This window comes from Sphaeramia orbicularis, chromosome 8 (genome assembly GCF_902148855.1).
Source record: "Sphaeramia orbicularis chromosome 8, fSphaOr1.1, whole genome shotgun sequence".
NCBI classification, from domain to species: Eukaryota; Metazoa; Chordata; class Actinopteri; order Kurtiformes; family Apogonidae; genus Sphaeramia; species Sphaeramia orbicularis.
In genome coordinates this window covers 23,874,224-23,890,987 of record NC_043964.1, presented here as the reverse complement: position 1 = coordinate 23,890,987, position 16,764 = coordinate 23,874,224, and the positions used below count along the sequence as shown (strand labels likewise).

At 43.4% G+C, this 16,764-nt stretch overlaps 1 protein-coding gene across 2 annotated transcripts in view; it reads right to left on the bottom strand.

Annotated features, from left to right (window-relative positions):
* Positions 1–2,707: 2,707 nt before the first annotated feature.
* Positions 2,708–16,764, bottom strand: part of plcd3a (phospholipase C, delta 3a) — a 34,156-nt gene continuing 20,099 nt past the window's right edge. For both annotated transcript variants that reach the window (XM_030142078.1, XM_030142079.1), the window contains exons 4-15: positions 16,429–16,558; positions 15,658–15,883; positions 7,325–7,526; positions 7,079–7,223; positions 6,206–6,358; positions 5,964–6,116; positions 5,698–5,848; positions 5,450–5,566; positions 5,004–5,182; positions 4,362–4,497; positions 3,885–4,034; positions 2,708–3,793 (exon numbers count right to left, since the gene is read on the bottom strand). In XM_030142078.1, the coding sequence (XP_029997938.1) occupies positions 3,651–3,793; positions 3,885–4,034; positions 4,362–4,497; positions 5,004–5,182; positions 5,450–5,566; positions 5,698–5,848; positions 5,964–6,116; positions 6,206–6,358; positions 7,079–7,223; positions 7,325–7,526; positions 15,658–15,883; positions 16,429–16,558 (1,885 nt within the window). In that variant the 3' untranslated portion in view covers positions 2,708–3,650. The remainder of the gene's footprint in view (positions 3,794–3,884; positions 4,035–4,361; positions 4,498–5,003; positions 5,183–5,449; positions 5,567–5,697; positions 5,849–5,963; positions 6,117–6,205; positions 6,359–7,078; positions 7,224–7,324; positions 7,527–15,657; positions 15,884–16,428; positions 16,559–16,764) is intronic.

Here is a 16,764-nt window from a genome sequence, read left to right as displayed (position 1 = left end):
TTTAAACCTGCCTCGACGCTATTGGCTCAGGGCGCTGATGGAAATGCGTCTAATGCTGTTTTCTGCACACAGATGTGACCATTTCCATGGAGTTACAATAAACTCCTGCACGTAATATGCTTAGGTTTGGTTGCTTAATCTCTTCCTGCTCCCTCCCAGTCTGAATATGTGCTGATTTATGTATTTCAACTTGAGAAACTTCAGCCCAATATGATCTCAAGTGGGTCGGACCAGTAAAATAACAGTGGGAAAAAAGTGAAATTACATTAGGAAAATGTTTATATCTCCAAAGTATCATTAAAAATCCCAATAATACGAACAACCAGAAACGACCTGAAATTCCTTAAGAAGTTGTTGTTCATTTTAGCAATATTATCATCTTATCATTTACACACATGCATAACAACTTACAAATCAGAGTGTATCTATAACCACTTTAACACTTACTGTTTTATTCTAAGATTGGCTGGAAGGTTTTATTCTAAGCTCAGTTATTTAATTCCTGTGTTTTAGGTTTTTTTTCCTTTTATTTCTCTGTTGCACTTTGAGTTTTGTTTTTTTTTCAAGTGAAAAGTGCTTTATAAATGATGATGATGATGAAGGCACAAAACATTTAGTAACAGGCAAAATGTTAAAATTACACCTACTTTTCTTGGACGTTTCATGTTGTTCATATTTATTGAGGTTATTCACCTTTTTGTGAAAGGAAAATTCATAAATGTAAACATTTTCATTTAATTTTACTTTTTAACACTAAAACAAACAGAAATTGTCATGATTGATCAGCTATTATGATAGTATTATCCTGGTCCAGCACAATTAACATCAAATTGGTCTGTATACAGCACCTGAACTAAAATGATTTGACATCCTTGATTGTTAAAATCTTCAATATAATTTTTGACTTTCACAAATTCATCCCATGGGCTGCATTGGACTCTTTGGCAGGCCAGTTTTGGCCCATGGACCATATGTTTGACACCCCTAGATTAGAGCCATGTGACCTGCATTTAACCGTGGAGTCACAAGAAACACGAGGGCTGGGTTTGCATGTTTTGTGTTACGTTCATACTTTTTTGTTACTTGATACTTCTCCACAGCTCATACTTTTTACTCCTACACTGAAACAAATGCTTTGCTTAAATGATTTGATATGATATTATATTACAATCAAATCAGAAGTACACAAATTTTCTAAAACTTACCCACAATAATGCAATATAACCTTGAAATCCTATATGATTCCTACACAAATGATCCAGTCTTACATAAAAACACAATAAGATTTATTCATTTTAAAATAAGCCATTCTGCACAATTTGAAAGTAATTTTTTCTGATAATACTTACCTTTACTAAAATAACATTGAATTCAGGGCTATTGCTTGGAATGGAATAGTCCTTTACTGTCATATTTGTACTAAGATTTAAATACTCCTACCTCTACGTACATGGAAAGTAACAAAATACATTTACTCCAGTACTTTGCCTAAGAACAGTTTTCAGGTGTGCCTACATGTACTTTACTTGAGTATTTCCATTTTCTACTACTTTATGCTTCTACTTCAGCATGCTGTTTTATTCCACTGCCTTCATACAAGGAAAACCTTGTTTTGTAGATTCAGAATTAAATTATGAAACAAAAAAATAAAATAAATGATCATATACTCTTAGGAATTAGGCTTCACAGTTGTTATTTAGTAATTTTAATGAGTTCTATTATCACATTAAAGATGAATTCATCAGCAATTGTTGTTTTTTGTTTATATTTAGCTTTATAGAGGCAAAACTTTTAGGCTTTGTTACATTAATAAATATTAAACTGGTGCAATGTATATAGGACTTGTCACCATAGTAGTTAGCACTTTTACTTTACTCAGTGAAGGACTTTTACTTGTAACACCAATGCTTTTTTATTGCAGTGTTGCAATTTTTAATCAAGTATAACATTTGAGCTTCTCCACCATTATTAGGCAATTTTAATGTTTCTATAAATGAAAAGGACATAACTACTATAAGTCACTTTTTGAAAATTGGTTATACTTAGACAGTGATGACCAGTTTGCTAGTGCAGTAGACTTTGGGTATAAACAGATATTAATAAGGATAATTATACATTTTGTTATGGTAAAAATGGGCTGGTTGGACCCTGTAACAAATCACCTTTTGAAAGAAAAGTTTGGTTGAATAGTAACAGCTCCAGCCACGTAGCTTTATACACTATATTACACACAAGAAATACAACTAGAAAGGATTTATATTATAATATTCATTACTTATTAACAAATATGATATCAGTATTCATTTTAAGATCGGTCCATATGTTTTAATAATTAATAAAATGGGCCTGGTATGTTTTTTTCTGCATAAGACAAATTATTAAAAATGTATAACTGACCATGTACATGTATCTGCTGAGTTTTACAGACAATAAAAAAGGGCTCACACACATGATGTTATGGCTTTTATGAAAACATTAGTTTGCTTGCACCAGTTGTCATTCACACAACATAGGTTAAAGGCTTTTAACAGTGCAAAGTCTTCTATGTTACAAGAACTTCACATAACTTGTACTTTTCTGATTAAATACATAGTAATTATAGTAAAACCCTTCATTATTGTGGTATTTCATTATATATGAACTGCCTTATAAGGGTATTAAAAGAAGCACAGCAGCCTACAATAATTACTGTTTAACAATACTTTTAAGGATAATTGTAGGTTATATGTTGTACAAAGATTGGCAACATAAATAAATATTCTTGTTAGCCGAAAACACTGATAGTATTATCACATATACAACTGCTTAAGTAAATACATCATTGTATTGTTAAAGCGGGTAAGTAAACCATCTGACAAAATAATGCTCTTCATATTTCAAGTTCATTCAAGTTGTGGAAATATACTGCCTTCTGTTTCATATGTAAAAAGTGCCAAAGCTAGAGCAGGGTATCAAGTAAGACTGACTGAATAAACACTCATTTGTTCAATGTTTGTGGACAATACAAACTGTGGTAATCATTTTACCACATTTTCTGCCAAACTATGGCCTTGTTGAACAGTATCACTTAAAACACTTTACAGTCAATATTATTTCCTACTTATAGCATTAGTGTAACAAGTTCAGTCAGTTATTAGTTGTTCAACTAATTGCATCATTATCAAGGTACAACCAAAAACGTCAGTAAAAAACTGTTAACATTCCTCTTAGATCAAAAATAAAAAAGGATGAAATGACACACTTTCACCGTCTGCTCAACAGATATAGAGATAACCTTTAAATATGAGAGTTAATACTATCAATTAAGATAATTCAGAGAGGCCCTCTGAGTCACTGCCATTCCTGAACTACACGTGCTTTAGTGCCCCAGTTTCCAGAACTACCAGCACTGGCAAGACCAGATACTCCTGCAGTGCATCATGGATTCATTTTCCAACCTGAGGCAATTCATTTGCTGAGAGCTAACATACTTCATCTTTGATAAGCAACATCTTTCTTCCTGCATTTGGAAGAGGCTGTGTAAATTGGACCACTTGAGGTCTGGACTGGGAAACTGGCTGACAGCAGCAGCCTCTCTACTTGCATTCAGAGTTCCTTTTCCATAGCCTTTTGTTGTCAAGAAACAGCTTGCCACTCAGTTTAGATGCATGTCATGCTTTGCCTTTGGCAATGGCCATACGCTCAGAAACAGTTTTGATGGGAACTCCTTTGCGGGCTACTTTGACATGAATGAAGAGTGTGGCAGGGGAAAGACTGGAACCATCTGCTTTCAGTAAGTGAACATGACGATAACCTGAAGAAAGAGAAAAAACAGCCCACATTACAGACAACATATCAGAGTGACTGTTTTTATCACATATGAGGTGGCAGATCTTCATGAGTACCTGTCCGTAGGCTTGTAAAAGGCAAAGTGAACTGTCCCACAAAGTCATTTTTGGCAGTGTGATCATGGTCCTCCACTACAAACCGTACAAGAGCCAGCTCAGGCACCTGCAGCTGGAAGCTCAAAGTGCAATCCCAGCGTGGGTTGAAGCCTGTAGAGGGCACACAAGAGCTGTAAATACATCTTCTACTGAGTCTTTCAAACAAACAAGGCATGGCCTTAGACAGGAAAGGCTCCTACAAAAATATGTCAGTGATCCATGCTGCATAGAATTAGGTAACAAAAGATAAATTCTATCACCTTTGTATCATCACAGAATAAGGCAATTACATCACAGTACTAGATGTAATCACTGTAAATAATTAATCACAGCCCAGTATGCTTGTAAAACGAGAGTATTAGTGCTCTGGTGAAACCATGGGTGCAGCTCATTGGAAAAGACCAGTGCTTTATATCAAATAAAACATGTGAAAATTACCATTGTTGTCAATGCGATGGGTTTTGTCTCTTGCATTATCAATAGCAACTCCATGAATTTCTACCCATACTTGTGGATCCACAATGGAGCTTGCCTTCTCTGTGTTGATTTTTGGCAGCTGCTGTGCGGATATGATCTGAAAAGCAAAGCATAATCAAGTCTGTTTGCACATTCAATTTGGAGAGGAAATGGAGAGAAAATGACAATAACATACTCAAACAGCATACATTTTTATGACACCTGACATGTTTTCTTTGGATGGCTTGTTAACTTTACCTAAAAGAATGTTCTAAAAAAACAATAATGTATAAGGCCAAGTGATGGAACTGGAACAACCACTACATTTAACCCTTAGCGGAATTGAAATCAGTTCATAAGAAAGAAAGAACAGCTGGAAATCAGTTTATGCTACATGTGATTTTCTTTATTTCTTATTTTATTTATAGTTGTGGTGGAAATTTAGGTTAATGTATCACTGTGAACTATGATTAGTATTACTGGCCAATTTCTGATCCTTATTTGTAATTTATAAGTTAAATAATATTTGCTTTAACCATTACTGATGTGACACCAAACGCCACCCCCCCAAAAAAAAGAAATTATTCAGACCCTTTTCGTATTCTATTTCCCTGTAGCACTCACTCGTATCGTCAGCTGTGTGGGCACATGACCCGGTCCTCCTCCTGTGTTCTCTGGGTTAAAGTTGGTTGTGGAGCTGCACAGGAAGCTGGGTTTGAGAACGTATCCACAGCGGCCATTAGGGAGGAAGCGACCCTGGTTCAGGTCCATCTGCTCCCCAGGGGTTTGGAAGTTCAGAGCGACTGCGCAGCACAGAGTGGAGTCAGTAATACAAACAGGGCTGATTACACATGTGCCAACATTTCAGCATGAGTGAAGAGTGAATTACAGTAAATGAATATGTGCGAGCCAGTGACATCAGAGTAGCAGCGATCGCATGAATGTGTGTTCACAGGAGGGTGAGTGTAGAATGTCTTGTGCACTTGCTGACTGAATACTGTTTTTCAACTGAAATGACTTAATTTGTTAGCATCAGAATAGCATCGCAGTCTCTCGACTGGAGCACTAACCCATCTGGCAGCCACCATTCCACATTTCCTGAGGATCATAGTTGGATGATTGGAGGCGCTGGCCGGAGGGGTAGATCCGGCTCAGCTGCTTGCTGTTGTGTCTTGCAAAAAGCTTTCCTGCAAATAAAAAGAAATAAAACCACATGCCATGATACAATAGCAGCTGATTTAATTTTCAGTAAAATCATGTGCAAGAAGGCACCTCGCTCTGTGTAATGTCAAAAATGCAATTATTTCCACGGCTGTACCCGAGTCTTTGATGAGCCTGAGGGCGTCACTTTCTGAGAAAGAGGACATTTCATTCGGTGGCTTTTCAGACATATTTTCAAATCCTTGGAAGGGGACGCTCCTGCAGTACACCACCAGCTCTGATAGCTCCGGGCTGAGTTTTGAACTGACCTAAGAAGAGCAAATGTATCCATAACACAAAATTGGTTCATCATGTAAAGCGTTCACATTAACAGCTTCTCAGACAGTTTGCAAGGGCGTAATGACAGGCCTTCCTGAAACTGACCTTTGCAGGATCTCTCTTGGGTGTGTTCTTGTTGCTGCTAGCTAGTTCGTCATCTGAGCTTGAAGAGAAGCTGGCAGAGCTGCCAGTCTTGCCTAGCTGGCCCAGGTGAGGAATATGTTTCTTTCCCTTTACCAGAATACGGCACTTTAGCTCCTGCGAAGAAATGAATTGGAACAAATTACTTCATTAGGAAACGGGACAACCACAGGCCTTTGAAAAAGCTTCCAGCTGTGTCCATATACCTCAGGAGAAGGCAGATCCTTCAGCAGCTGGTCACTCAGAGGCTTGGTGAGCAGCTTGCTGCCCAGAATGGTGCGGAGGTGTTTGGCCATGACAGCCTGCTGCTCCACAGAACAGTGATTCTCTAAGGACAGGATTAGAGGGTACGGGGACGCCTGCAGGGACAAACAGAGGAAAACTCTTATGCTAATCCATTAAAATGCAATTGGACCACAAAACAGTGTAATGCAACACCATGTCAAAGTCAAAATACTGCAGGGTTGCTACAGAGCCAAGAATGCAAGTGTATCCACAAAAAGTGCAGGCGCCTGTTAAAGCGAGGAGTCAAGAATCTGGATTTGTTTAGTGACTGATTGCTCGCTTATTCAAGCCTCAGTAAAAAACAGAGAAGAGGAGGAGGAGAAGAGGAGAAACAGTGTGTGAAGTATGCCACAGCTTTCAGGGAGCTCAATTTTTTTCCACCTTTTCGTTGTCAGAAACGACAGATACTATATTTATAAAGCTTTTATTTTCCACTTTGCGAAGGCCAGAAAGAAGATCCTTTATAAAGGTTCTTTCTCCTGTTTCTGGTCAGGAAAATAAAAAATGTGAACTGTTTTTTTGGAGATTTGAAAAGAAAACTAAAGACTACTCTCTTTTTACTTATGTATTCCCTGTGCTAAAGTGAAAAATGTGTACTTGTTTCAGCTTTTATTTATAATTTGTTCTAGTAAGAATCAAGAGTCATAGATGACTGAAAGCCTAATTTTACACTTGATCCATGATGCTGAAGATACAGAAAAAAAAAATTCACAAATCCTGTCCTCAGAGGACCTTGTGTTTTATTACCAGGTTCCCCCTGCCTCCCCTAGCCTTCATGCCTTGGTTTCACTGACCTTAAAGGCGTACTGGGCGATGGTTTCAATGACCTCCTTAAAGGGCACTTTGGAAGTGAGAGTGTGGCCGTGGTATATGACAGGCTCTCCTTTATCTCCATCCCAACAGTCCAGCTCCACACAGCGGCAGCCCTGGTTCAGAGCTCTACCAGTGACAAACAAAACACGGAAAAACACTGAAACTAGCATCATTTGTGTTTATATAACTGCTTCTTGCAAGTATTTGATGGAGATCCGTCTGAATACCTGATGTATGGCTCAGTACTGCTGGCGCTGGTCACTTGGTCCTTGGTAAGGTAGGTGTTGTGGGATGAGGAAATGAAGTAGTGAGCCAGAGGACGGGTCATGTCTTGGTGGACTCTGGCATGGTCAGGGTTGAACACATCATTCTCCAGAGACAGCATGTACATGGTGAAACCATTCTGAGTCATAAACTGGTTCTTTTGAGCTGCAATGAATGGAGAAAGTGTCTCCATGAAGTCGCTTATGTTTATATAAACTAATACAAGGACACAAATAAATGGAAAATAAACCAAGACAAGGGGAGGCTCTTGCTTTATGACAGTTTCCTTCATCTGTCAGGGACTAAAGAAACCTGGAGAAATCCTCTATTTCACATTTCTTCACTTCCCCTATAATAGTTTATCAAAAATTGCTCTACATAACTATGATAATAACTCGTCAATCTAAAGTGTTTTTGTGCTTGTGTTCTGCAAAATTGCATGTTTTTAACACTTCCTCTTCTAATACTTTTTCCCCTGGTGTTTTACTGTACTGCCTGGCTGCAGATTTATAATATTCTGTATTTTGGCCACGCCAAAGTTTCCTGTTTTGCAATATCTTATTTTATTACTCAGCTTGGACACTGAACAGTCAGATCTATCATTGATTTACAATTTATAACATGTGGCCTGTTCATAACCCGCTGACCACCAGGGTTGCTCATAAAAATAGGCCATAACCTATTTTTAGCTTGTAAAAAAACAATTTTTTTTACTACTTTAGTAAAAATAATACTTCTGTCACATCTCCTGTCTACTCTGCTCTCTCTCTCTCTTTCTTTCTCTCTTTCTCTCTCTCTCTTTCTTTCTCTCTTTCTCTCTCTCTCTTACTTCTCAGCCACACCTCCTCATTACTCTGCCTGTCACACCTCCTCATCAGTTTATCACTCTCACCTGTGAGCCCGGCTGGGCTCATTAGGTAGAGGGTATATATTCACCTCTCTCTTCTCTGTTCTCTGCCAGATTGTATCTACCACCGTGTGTTACTCTCCAGCGTTTTCTCCTGTCTGTTTTTCTGATCCGGACCCTGTTAGTTCCTGACCTGCCCTGCCTGCCGCCTGGAGATTCACCTGCCCGCCTGTTAGACCACGTCTCCCTGTCTGAGCCCCCGGTAACCGACCAGCCCTGTCTGACCACGTCTCTCCGCCTGACCCCCGGTTAACTGACCTGCCTTCTGTCCTCTGGCCTTGTCTCCTGCCTGCTCCCCTCTGGACTCGTCTGGATCTCCTGGTTTCGGACCCCCGCCTGTCTCTGGTTAACCTGTTGTCTGTCCCTTGTCGGTTGCTTGTCTGCTTCCTAATAAAGACTGTGCTCACCGAGCACCTTAAACTGCACTTGGGTCCTCCGTTGTACTTGTTTCAGTACAATCTGGCCACAATGGACCCAGCAGTTCGAACCGCGGAGGGGGCTCGCTTGGACCGAGTGGAGCAGGGAGTAGCTGCCATCGCTGCACAGGTCCAGCAGCTGGTGGCTCTCAGAACACAGCAGACTTCTTCCACTCCTGCTCCGCTGCCTCCAGCTTCAGTCCCAGGTTCACCATCTGACTCTGTGCCGGAGCCCCGGGTAGGGGAGCCGGAGCGCTACGCCGGGGACCCAGAAGGCTGCAATCCTTTTATCACGAACTGCTCCATCCTGTTCGCTCTGCAACCACGCACGTTTGTTACAGAGGCAGCCAGGGTCGCCTTCGCAATTAATCACCTCACCGGCAGAGCTGTTCCCCACAGCCGAGTGGGAAAAAAGTACCCCCGCCTGCTCTTCATTCCAGGCTTTCAGTGAGGAGCTGCGGAAGGTTTTCGGACCGGTGACCACGGGACCTGACGCTACTGGCGGCCTAATGAGCATCAATCAAGGTAATCGATGCGTTTCTGATTACGCCATAGACTTCCGCACTCGGGCTAGACTCAGTACCTGGAACTCTGATGCTCAGTGTGACACTTATCTGAGAGGACTAGCCCCTTATATCAAGCATCAGCTGGTTTCTTTTGACCTTCCCCCTTCCCTGGATGGATTAATTGAACTAACTACAAGGTTGGACCGACGCATACAGCTGTGGAGACAGGAGTCACGTCGGGAGGTGGGAGAGCACCGAGCCTCAGTCCGAGCTCCGGGGTTACCACCTCCTTCCGACCCACAGACTGAGACTTTTCCTGTAGAAAGGGTGGAGCCGATGCAGGTGGTACGAACCAGGGTGTCAGCGGAGGAAAAGGAACGACGGCGCCGAGAGAATCTGTGTCTATACTGCGGTCAGGCTGGACATTTTATTTCCGGATGTCCAGTAAAAGAGGAGGGCTCGGCAGCTAAGAGGGGCATCCTGCTGAGACGGTCCCAGATATCCGCCCATAACTCCCGACCTTTGTTCCATGTTCAGCTCCAGTTGGCAGGAGGTCCTCTCACCCTCGCTGCCTTCATAGACTCAGGGGCGGATGTCAACCTAATTGGGGAGGATCTCATCAGGCAGGTGGGCGTTGACCTGATTCCTCTGTCCCGTCCTGTGTCAGCCCGTGCGCTGGATGGGCATCTCCTTGGAACTGTCACTCATCAGACTAAGCCCATCCAGATGTTTTTGTCTGGAGACCATCACGAAACTATTCAGTTCCACGTCCTGAAGTCACCTGATCCCCCGTTAATTCTTGGTTATCCCTGGCTCCGGCGTCACAACCCACATATAGACTGGTCCACGGGGTTCATTCTGGGATGGAGCCCCACCTGTAAATCCATCTGTCTCCAGCAGAACCGTGGCCTGAATTCTCCAATCAGCTCCTGTTCAGCTATAGATCTGTCCCGGGTTCCGTCTGAATACCTCGACTTCCAGGAGGTCTTCAGTAAGGCCAGGGCCACATCGCTACCACCGCATCGTCCATATGATTGTGCCATTGATCTCCTGCCTGGCACAACTCCTCCTAAGGGACGCCTTTACTCTCTGTCGGCTCCTGAGAGGGAGGCTATGGAGACCTATATCAACGATGCCTTGGCTGCAGGCATTATTCGGCCGTCCTCATCTCCTGCTGGAGCAGGGTTTTTCTTCGTTGACAAAAAGGACAAGACTCTCAGACCCTGTATAGATTACCGGGGATTAAACGACATCACTGTTAAGAACCGTTACCCTCTCCCCCTCATTTCCTCTGCGTTCGAGCTGCTGCAGGGGGCTACCATCTTTACTAAATTGGATCTCCGGAACGCTTACCATCTGGTACGGATCCGTGAGGGGGATGAGTGGAAGACGGCTTTTAATACCCCCACTGGTCATTACGAGTACCTGGTTATGCCCTTCGGATTAACCAATGCCCCCGCAGTGTTTCAGGCACTTATCAATGATGTCCTTAGGGAGATGCTGAATAAATTCGTGTTTGTGTATCTGGATGACATTTTGATTTTTTCTCGGTCTAAACAGGAGCACATTCATCACGTCCAGGCGGTGCTGCAGCGCCTTCTTGAGAATTCCCTGTTTGTGAAGGCCGAGAAGTGCGAGTTTCACGCCACGTCGGTGTCATTCCTGGGTTACATTGTGGGGCGGAACCGGATGGAAATGGATCCAGCCAAGGTTTCAGCTGTCACCTCCTGGCCCGTCCCCGAGTCCCGAAAACAGCTCCAGAGATTCCTGGGGTTCGCCAACTTTTACCGGAGGTTCATTCGAGGTTACAGCACTGTGGCAGCCCCTCTCACCGCCCTCACATCTTCCAAGGTTCCGTTCCGTTGGTCTGCGGCTGCTGACAAAGCTTTCAGACACCTGAAGGACCGCTTCAGCTCTGCACCCATTTTACGGGTTCCGGACCCGGAGAGACAGTTTGTAGTGGAGGTGGATGCCTCTGATGTGGGGGCTGTACTCTCTCAACGGTCAGCTGATGATCAGAAAATGCATCCTTGTGCTTTCTTTTCCAGACGATTATCTCCTGCAGAAAGAAATTATGATATCGGCAATCGTGAACTGCTGGCAGTGAAATTAGCGTTGGAGGAGTGGCGGCACTGGCTGGAGGGGACCAAGGTTCCATTTCTGGTTTGGACTGACCATAAAAATCTGGAATACATCCGAACAGCCAAAAGGCTCAACTCCCGTCAAGCTCGTTGGTCATTGTTTTTCACCCGTTTTAACTTCTCTCTCTCCTACCGGCCAGGTTCCAGAAACATCAAACCTGATGCCCTGTCTCGCCAGTTCCTGGTCGGGGAGGAGAGCAGTGACCAGCCAGACCCCATCCTCCCAGCCTCACATCGCGTCGCAGTCCTCACCTGGGATGTGGAGGAACGAGTTAAAGCCGCCCTGGAGGATCAGCCGGGTCCTAGTGCCTGTCCCCCCAACCGCCTGTTCGTACCTCAGGCTTTAAGGTCAGAAGTCTTACAATGGATACATGGATCAAAACTAACTTGTCACCCGGGTATTCAGCGCACCGTGGAGGTATTGCAGCGGCGGTTCTGGTGGCCATCCCTGGTGGAAGACACCTCTGAGTTCGTCAACGCATGCCCGGTCTGTAATCAGCACAAGACTCCTCGTCGCTCCCCAGCCGGACTCCTTCAGCCGCTGCCTATTCCCCATCGACCCTGGTCACACATCTCCTTAGACTTTGTTACCGGTCTACCTCCCTCTGAGGGGAATACGGTTATTCTGACGGTGGTAGACCGTTTCAGTAAAATGGCGCATTTCATTCCCCTGCTCAAGCTCCCTTCAGCTAAGGAGACTGCTGAGACGGTTCTCGTTAATGTGTTCCGTTTACACGGCATCCCAGTGGACGTCGTGTCAGATCGAGGTCCCCAGTTCACCTCTGTGTTCTGGCAGGAATTCTGCCGGTCGCTGGGTGCCTCTTCCAGCCTGTCATCGGGGTTCCATCCTCAATCTAATGGCCAGACAGAGAGGATGAATCAGGAGATGGAGACAACCCTCCGCTGTATTGCGTCTCAGCATCCTACAACCTGGGCTAAACAGCTGTTGTGGGTGGAATACGCCCACAACACCCTCTCCTGTCCTGCCACGGGACTCACCCCGTTCCATTGCGCTTACGGGTATCAACCTCCACTGTTTCCTACAGCGGAAGAAGAGTCATCCTGTCCCTCGGTTCAAGCTTTCATCCACCGCTGCCGTCGGACATGGTTTAAAGCTAGAGCCGCTTTGAAGCGTGCGGCTAGTAGGTATTCTAGAACCGCCAATCGCCATCGCTCACAGGGCCCCCAGTATCAGGTGGGGCAGAAGGTATGGCTGTCCACCCGGGACCTGCCCCTTAGGACTGAATCTAAGAAACTGGCCCCGAAAGTCATAGGTCCATTTCTTATTGAAAAGGTGATAAATCCGGTGGCTGTTAAGTTGAAGCTTCCTCGTGCTATGCGCATCCACCCTACCTTCCATGTTTCCAAAGTAAAACCAGTCCGTGAAAGCCCTTTGATGCCGGTCTCTCAGCCACCGCCTCCGCCCCGGATGATTGACGGTGCCCCAGCCTTCACTGTGCGCCGTTTACTTCGCTCTCGGCGCCGGGGTAGGGGTCTCCAGTACCTGGTCGACTGGGAGGGTTACGGCCCCGAAGAGAGGTCATGGGTCCCGGCACGTCAGATACTAGATGGTCAGCTTATCCGGGATTTTCACCATTTGCACCCTGATCAGCCATCTAATAACCATTGTCGCACCGCAGACAATAGTGTGGTTTCTCCTCCTTCCCACGCTCCTGAATCACCGTCTGTGGAGGAGAGCTCTTCGGAGGCGGAGGAGGGGTCAAGATCTGAAGAGGAGGTCCTGTCTGAAGAATACTGACCCTCCTCCGGACCCCCTCCACCCACCCGACTCTGGTTATCCTGTTTTGGGACGTCAGGGGCCGTCCCTTGAGGGGGGGGTTCTGTCACATCTCCTGTCTACTCTGCTCTCTCTCTCTCTTTCTTTCTCTCTTTCTCTCTCTCTCTTTCTTTCTCTCTTTCTCTCTCTCTCTTACTTCTCAGCCACACCTCCTCATTACTCTGCCTGTCACACCTCCTCATCAGTTTATCACTCTCACCTGTGAGCCCGGCTGGGCTCATTAGGTAGAGGGTATATATTCACCTCTCTCTTCTCTGTTCTCTGCCAGATTGTATCTACCACCGTGTGTTACTCTCCAGCGTTTTCTCCTGTCTGTTTTTCTGATCCGGACCCTGTTAGTTCCTGACCTGCCCTGCCTGCCGCCTGGAGATTCACCTGCCCGCCTGTTAGACCACGTCTCCCTGTCTGAGCCCCCGGTAACCGACCAGCCCTGTCTGACCACGTCTCTCCGCCTGACCCCCGGTTAACTGACCTGCCTTCTGTCCTCTGGCCTTGTCTCCTGCCTGCTCCCCTCTGGACTCGTCTGGATCTCCTGGTTTCGGACCCCCGCCTGTCTCTGGTTAACCTGTTGTCTGTCCCTTGTTGGTTGCTTGTCTGCTTCCTAATAAAGACTGTGCTCACCGAGCACCTTAAACTGCACTTGGGTCCTCCGTTGTACTTGTTTCAACTTATATACACTCACTATCTATGTCTAAATAATTTGTTCAACTTGTATGGAACTCAATTCTATTTGCAGTTTTAATTCCTTTATCTCAAGATTACAATCTAAGTATTTTGTGACCTCAAGATAAATAATCTTGTTCTCTCAAGATAATGAAATAAAGTGTTTTAGTAGTGCTGCATGCTCTTATGTCGAATGTTGTAGTGTGTAGTATAGTGATAAATCCACCTCCAGTTATACGTCTGTCCTTAATTCTTACTGCGGGACACAAGAGTTTCTTATGTTTATCTGAAGGGCAAGGCCAGCATGCATAGATGGCAGCTTGATGATTGCAGAACTGCTTTATCCTACAGATCTAAGAGTACCCATCACTGATAAAAACATCCGACTGTACTTCAATCAACATTTAACACAAATGATCTTATTACAAGGGCAAATTGGCTTTTATAGTCTTGCAATAAATATGAACTATTATGAATGAACAACATCCTCTTACACCCGTACCAGGGGACAGCCTCTGTTCCATCTGTGTTGCCATGGTAACGCTACGTGATGCTTGTAGCAATATATACATACTATACTTCCACGTAGCCAGAAAAAGTAAACTAAAGCCAAAACAAAACCAATCGAAAACAGAGCACAACGCAAACAACAATCACTTAGATGGACAATTATCTAAAACATGCTAACAGTCTGAGACCAGCATATGTCGCGAACAATTTAATAAAACAACAGACCAATGAGACAAACTTTGCAGCGCTAAACTAACACTAAACAGATCCAACCGTGCAAGTATTATTTCCCTACCGTTCAAACTCACTGAACCAGCCAAAGAAGTGGAAAACTAAAGGTTACATTAAGAAGCAATAATTATGGATTTTATCTAACCTTTGCTGTTTTCTGATCATAACTCAGTTTTACATGAATGAAGCTTCTTCTATTGGCTAATCCAGGGGTGACAAACTCATTTTAGTTCAGGGGCCACATTCAGCAAAATTTGATCTGAAATGGGCCAAACCAGTAAAATAATAACATAACAATATATAAATAATGTTAACTCCAAACTTTTTTCTGTTTTAGAGCGAAAAAAGTAAATTTACATAATGAAAAGGTTTGCATCTACAAACTATCCTTTCAAAAGATGTGATTTACATGAACAAACTGAAAAATAAGTGTAATTTTAACAATATTATGCCTCGGTTTATCATTTACACATGTACATTATAAGTTACAGATCACAGTGGATCTACAAACACACAAAACATTTAATAACAGGCAGAATATTGTTCAAATTGTACTTACTTCTCTTAAGACATTTCAGGTTGTTCATATTTGTTCAGGTTATTCACATTTTTTGCAAAATTATACTTTATTTTAGTGTAAATACATGAAAATATTTACATTTACAAAAAGAAAAATTTGGAGTTGTCATTATTTATATGTTATTATGATAGTATTTTATTGGCCCTGCCTACTTGAGATTGAATTGGTCTGAATGTGGAACCTGAACTAAAAGGATTGTTAATATCTTAGTGTAATTTTTGCATCTCACAAATTCATCCCAAGGGCCAGATTGGACCCTTCGGCAGGCCGGATTTGGCCCCCGGGCCGCATGTTTGACACCTGTGGGCTAATCCATTCTTTTGTGTTACATTGAAATGATTCCATACTAGAGACAAATTTAACAGGTTAAACAACCCACTCTCACTGCAGGCAACAATAGAAGACATCCCAAGCTTTCATAGATGTCACTAAATCATTATTTTGGCAGTAAAAATACAACACTAAAACAGACTTTTCCAGTGTGTGGATGAGGATTTTGTGGGTTCTTTCTTTAAATCCTTTAATCATTACTCTCAGGACCTACCCCAGTCATTGAGCTCATAGGTGAGTATAAGACTCTGAGCATGAAGCAGTGAAGCATCTTCGCCTTGGTCTCCCAGGAAGTCACGCAGCTCAGCAGTGGAGAGCACACAGCCGTTACTCGAATAGTGTCTGAACACGGCGTCCAACTCAGGCCGCCGCAAGAGCTCCCTGCAGAACTCCTCGATCTCTATGTGATCTAGACGCCCATCACCAGACCGGTCACACCTCTGAGACGCAGGTGAAAGGGATGAATGAAGACACAAAATCATAACCAAAGACAAAGATATCAAACATGGCATACTTTTGTTTTGGGAGTGTTTCCAAGTCTCTGTGGGGTAGACTGTTCCATAATAATCCAAACCAGCTGTGCATTAAAATATAGCTCTCTGAGGAGGGTCACTATTGGAAATTGCATTGGGAAAAAGGATAAAACTGGCAATTCAGCTGTAATAGAGAGCCGAGGGACCTAGCAGGCAGTAATCCCCCACAATAAAGAAATAACTGGCTTTTGATTTGTTGCAGGGAAGATAACAGGGAGGGGGTACAGATCCAGTGGAGGGCTAGTGGTTGGCTTGCCGCTGGCTTGATAATTGAACACAGACTGCAGACTCCAGGGTGTCTTCAAAAATATAACTAAATATTCTCCTGCTCCTCTTATTACACTTTTTCCTCCCAGAATGCAGCTCATTTGAATTATATCTAATATCTGCTGACCAAAAGGCACTAGAGGAGATAATAAAGATTTATATTATATATACATGAGAGCACTGACCTTGAATAAACAGCGAGCGTACTGTTCACTTAGGTCGATGTTGATCATCTGCAGCAGCCTTTTGACTTCATCGTAGCTCATCTTGCCATCCTGATTCTGATCTGCTCGCCTTAAGTAGCTACGAATCCAAGTGTAGAGCGTTAAGGAATAACACCAGGCTACATCTTAAGATTTATTTATGATGTGCGGTCAAATACTCAGATCTTATATACATTGGATTATATTTCCTTATGTGGATGCTCTTCTACATGAGACATTTTAAGTTTCACTCTGCCTTAATAGATCTTTTAATCTGGCATTTATTGTTAGCCTTGAAAGGTGCTCTTTGTTATCACA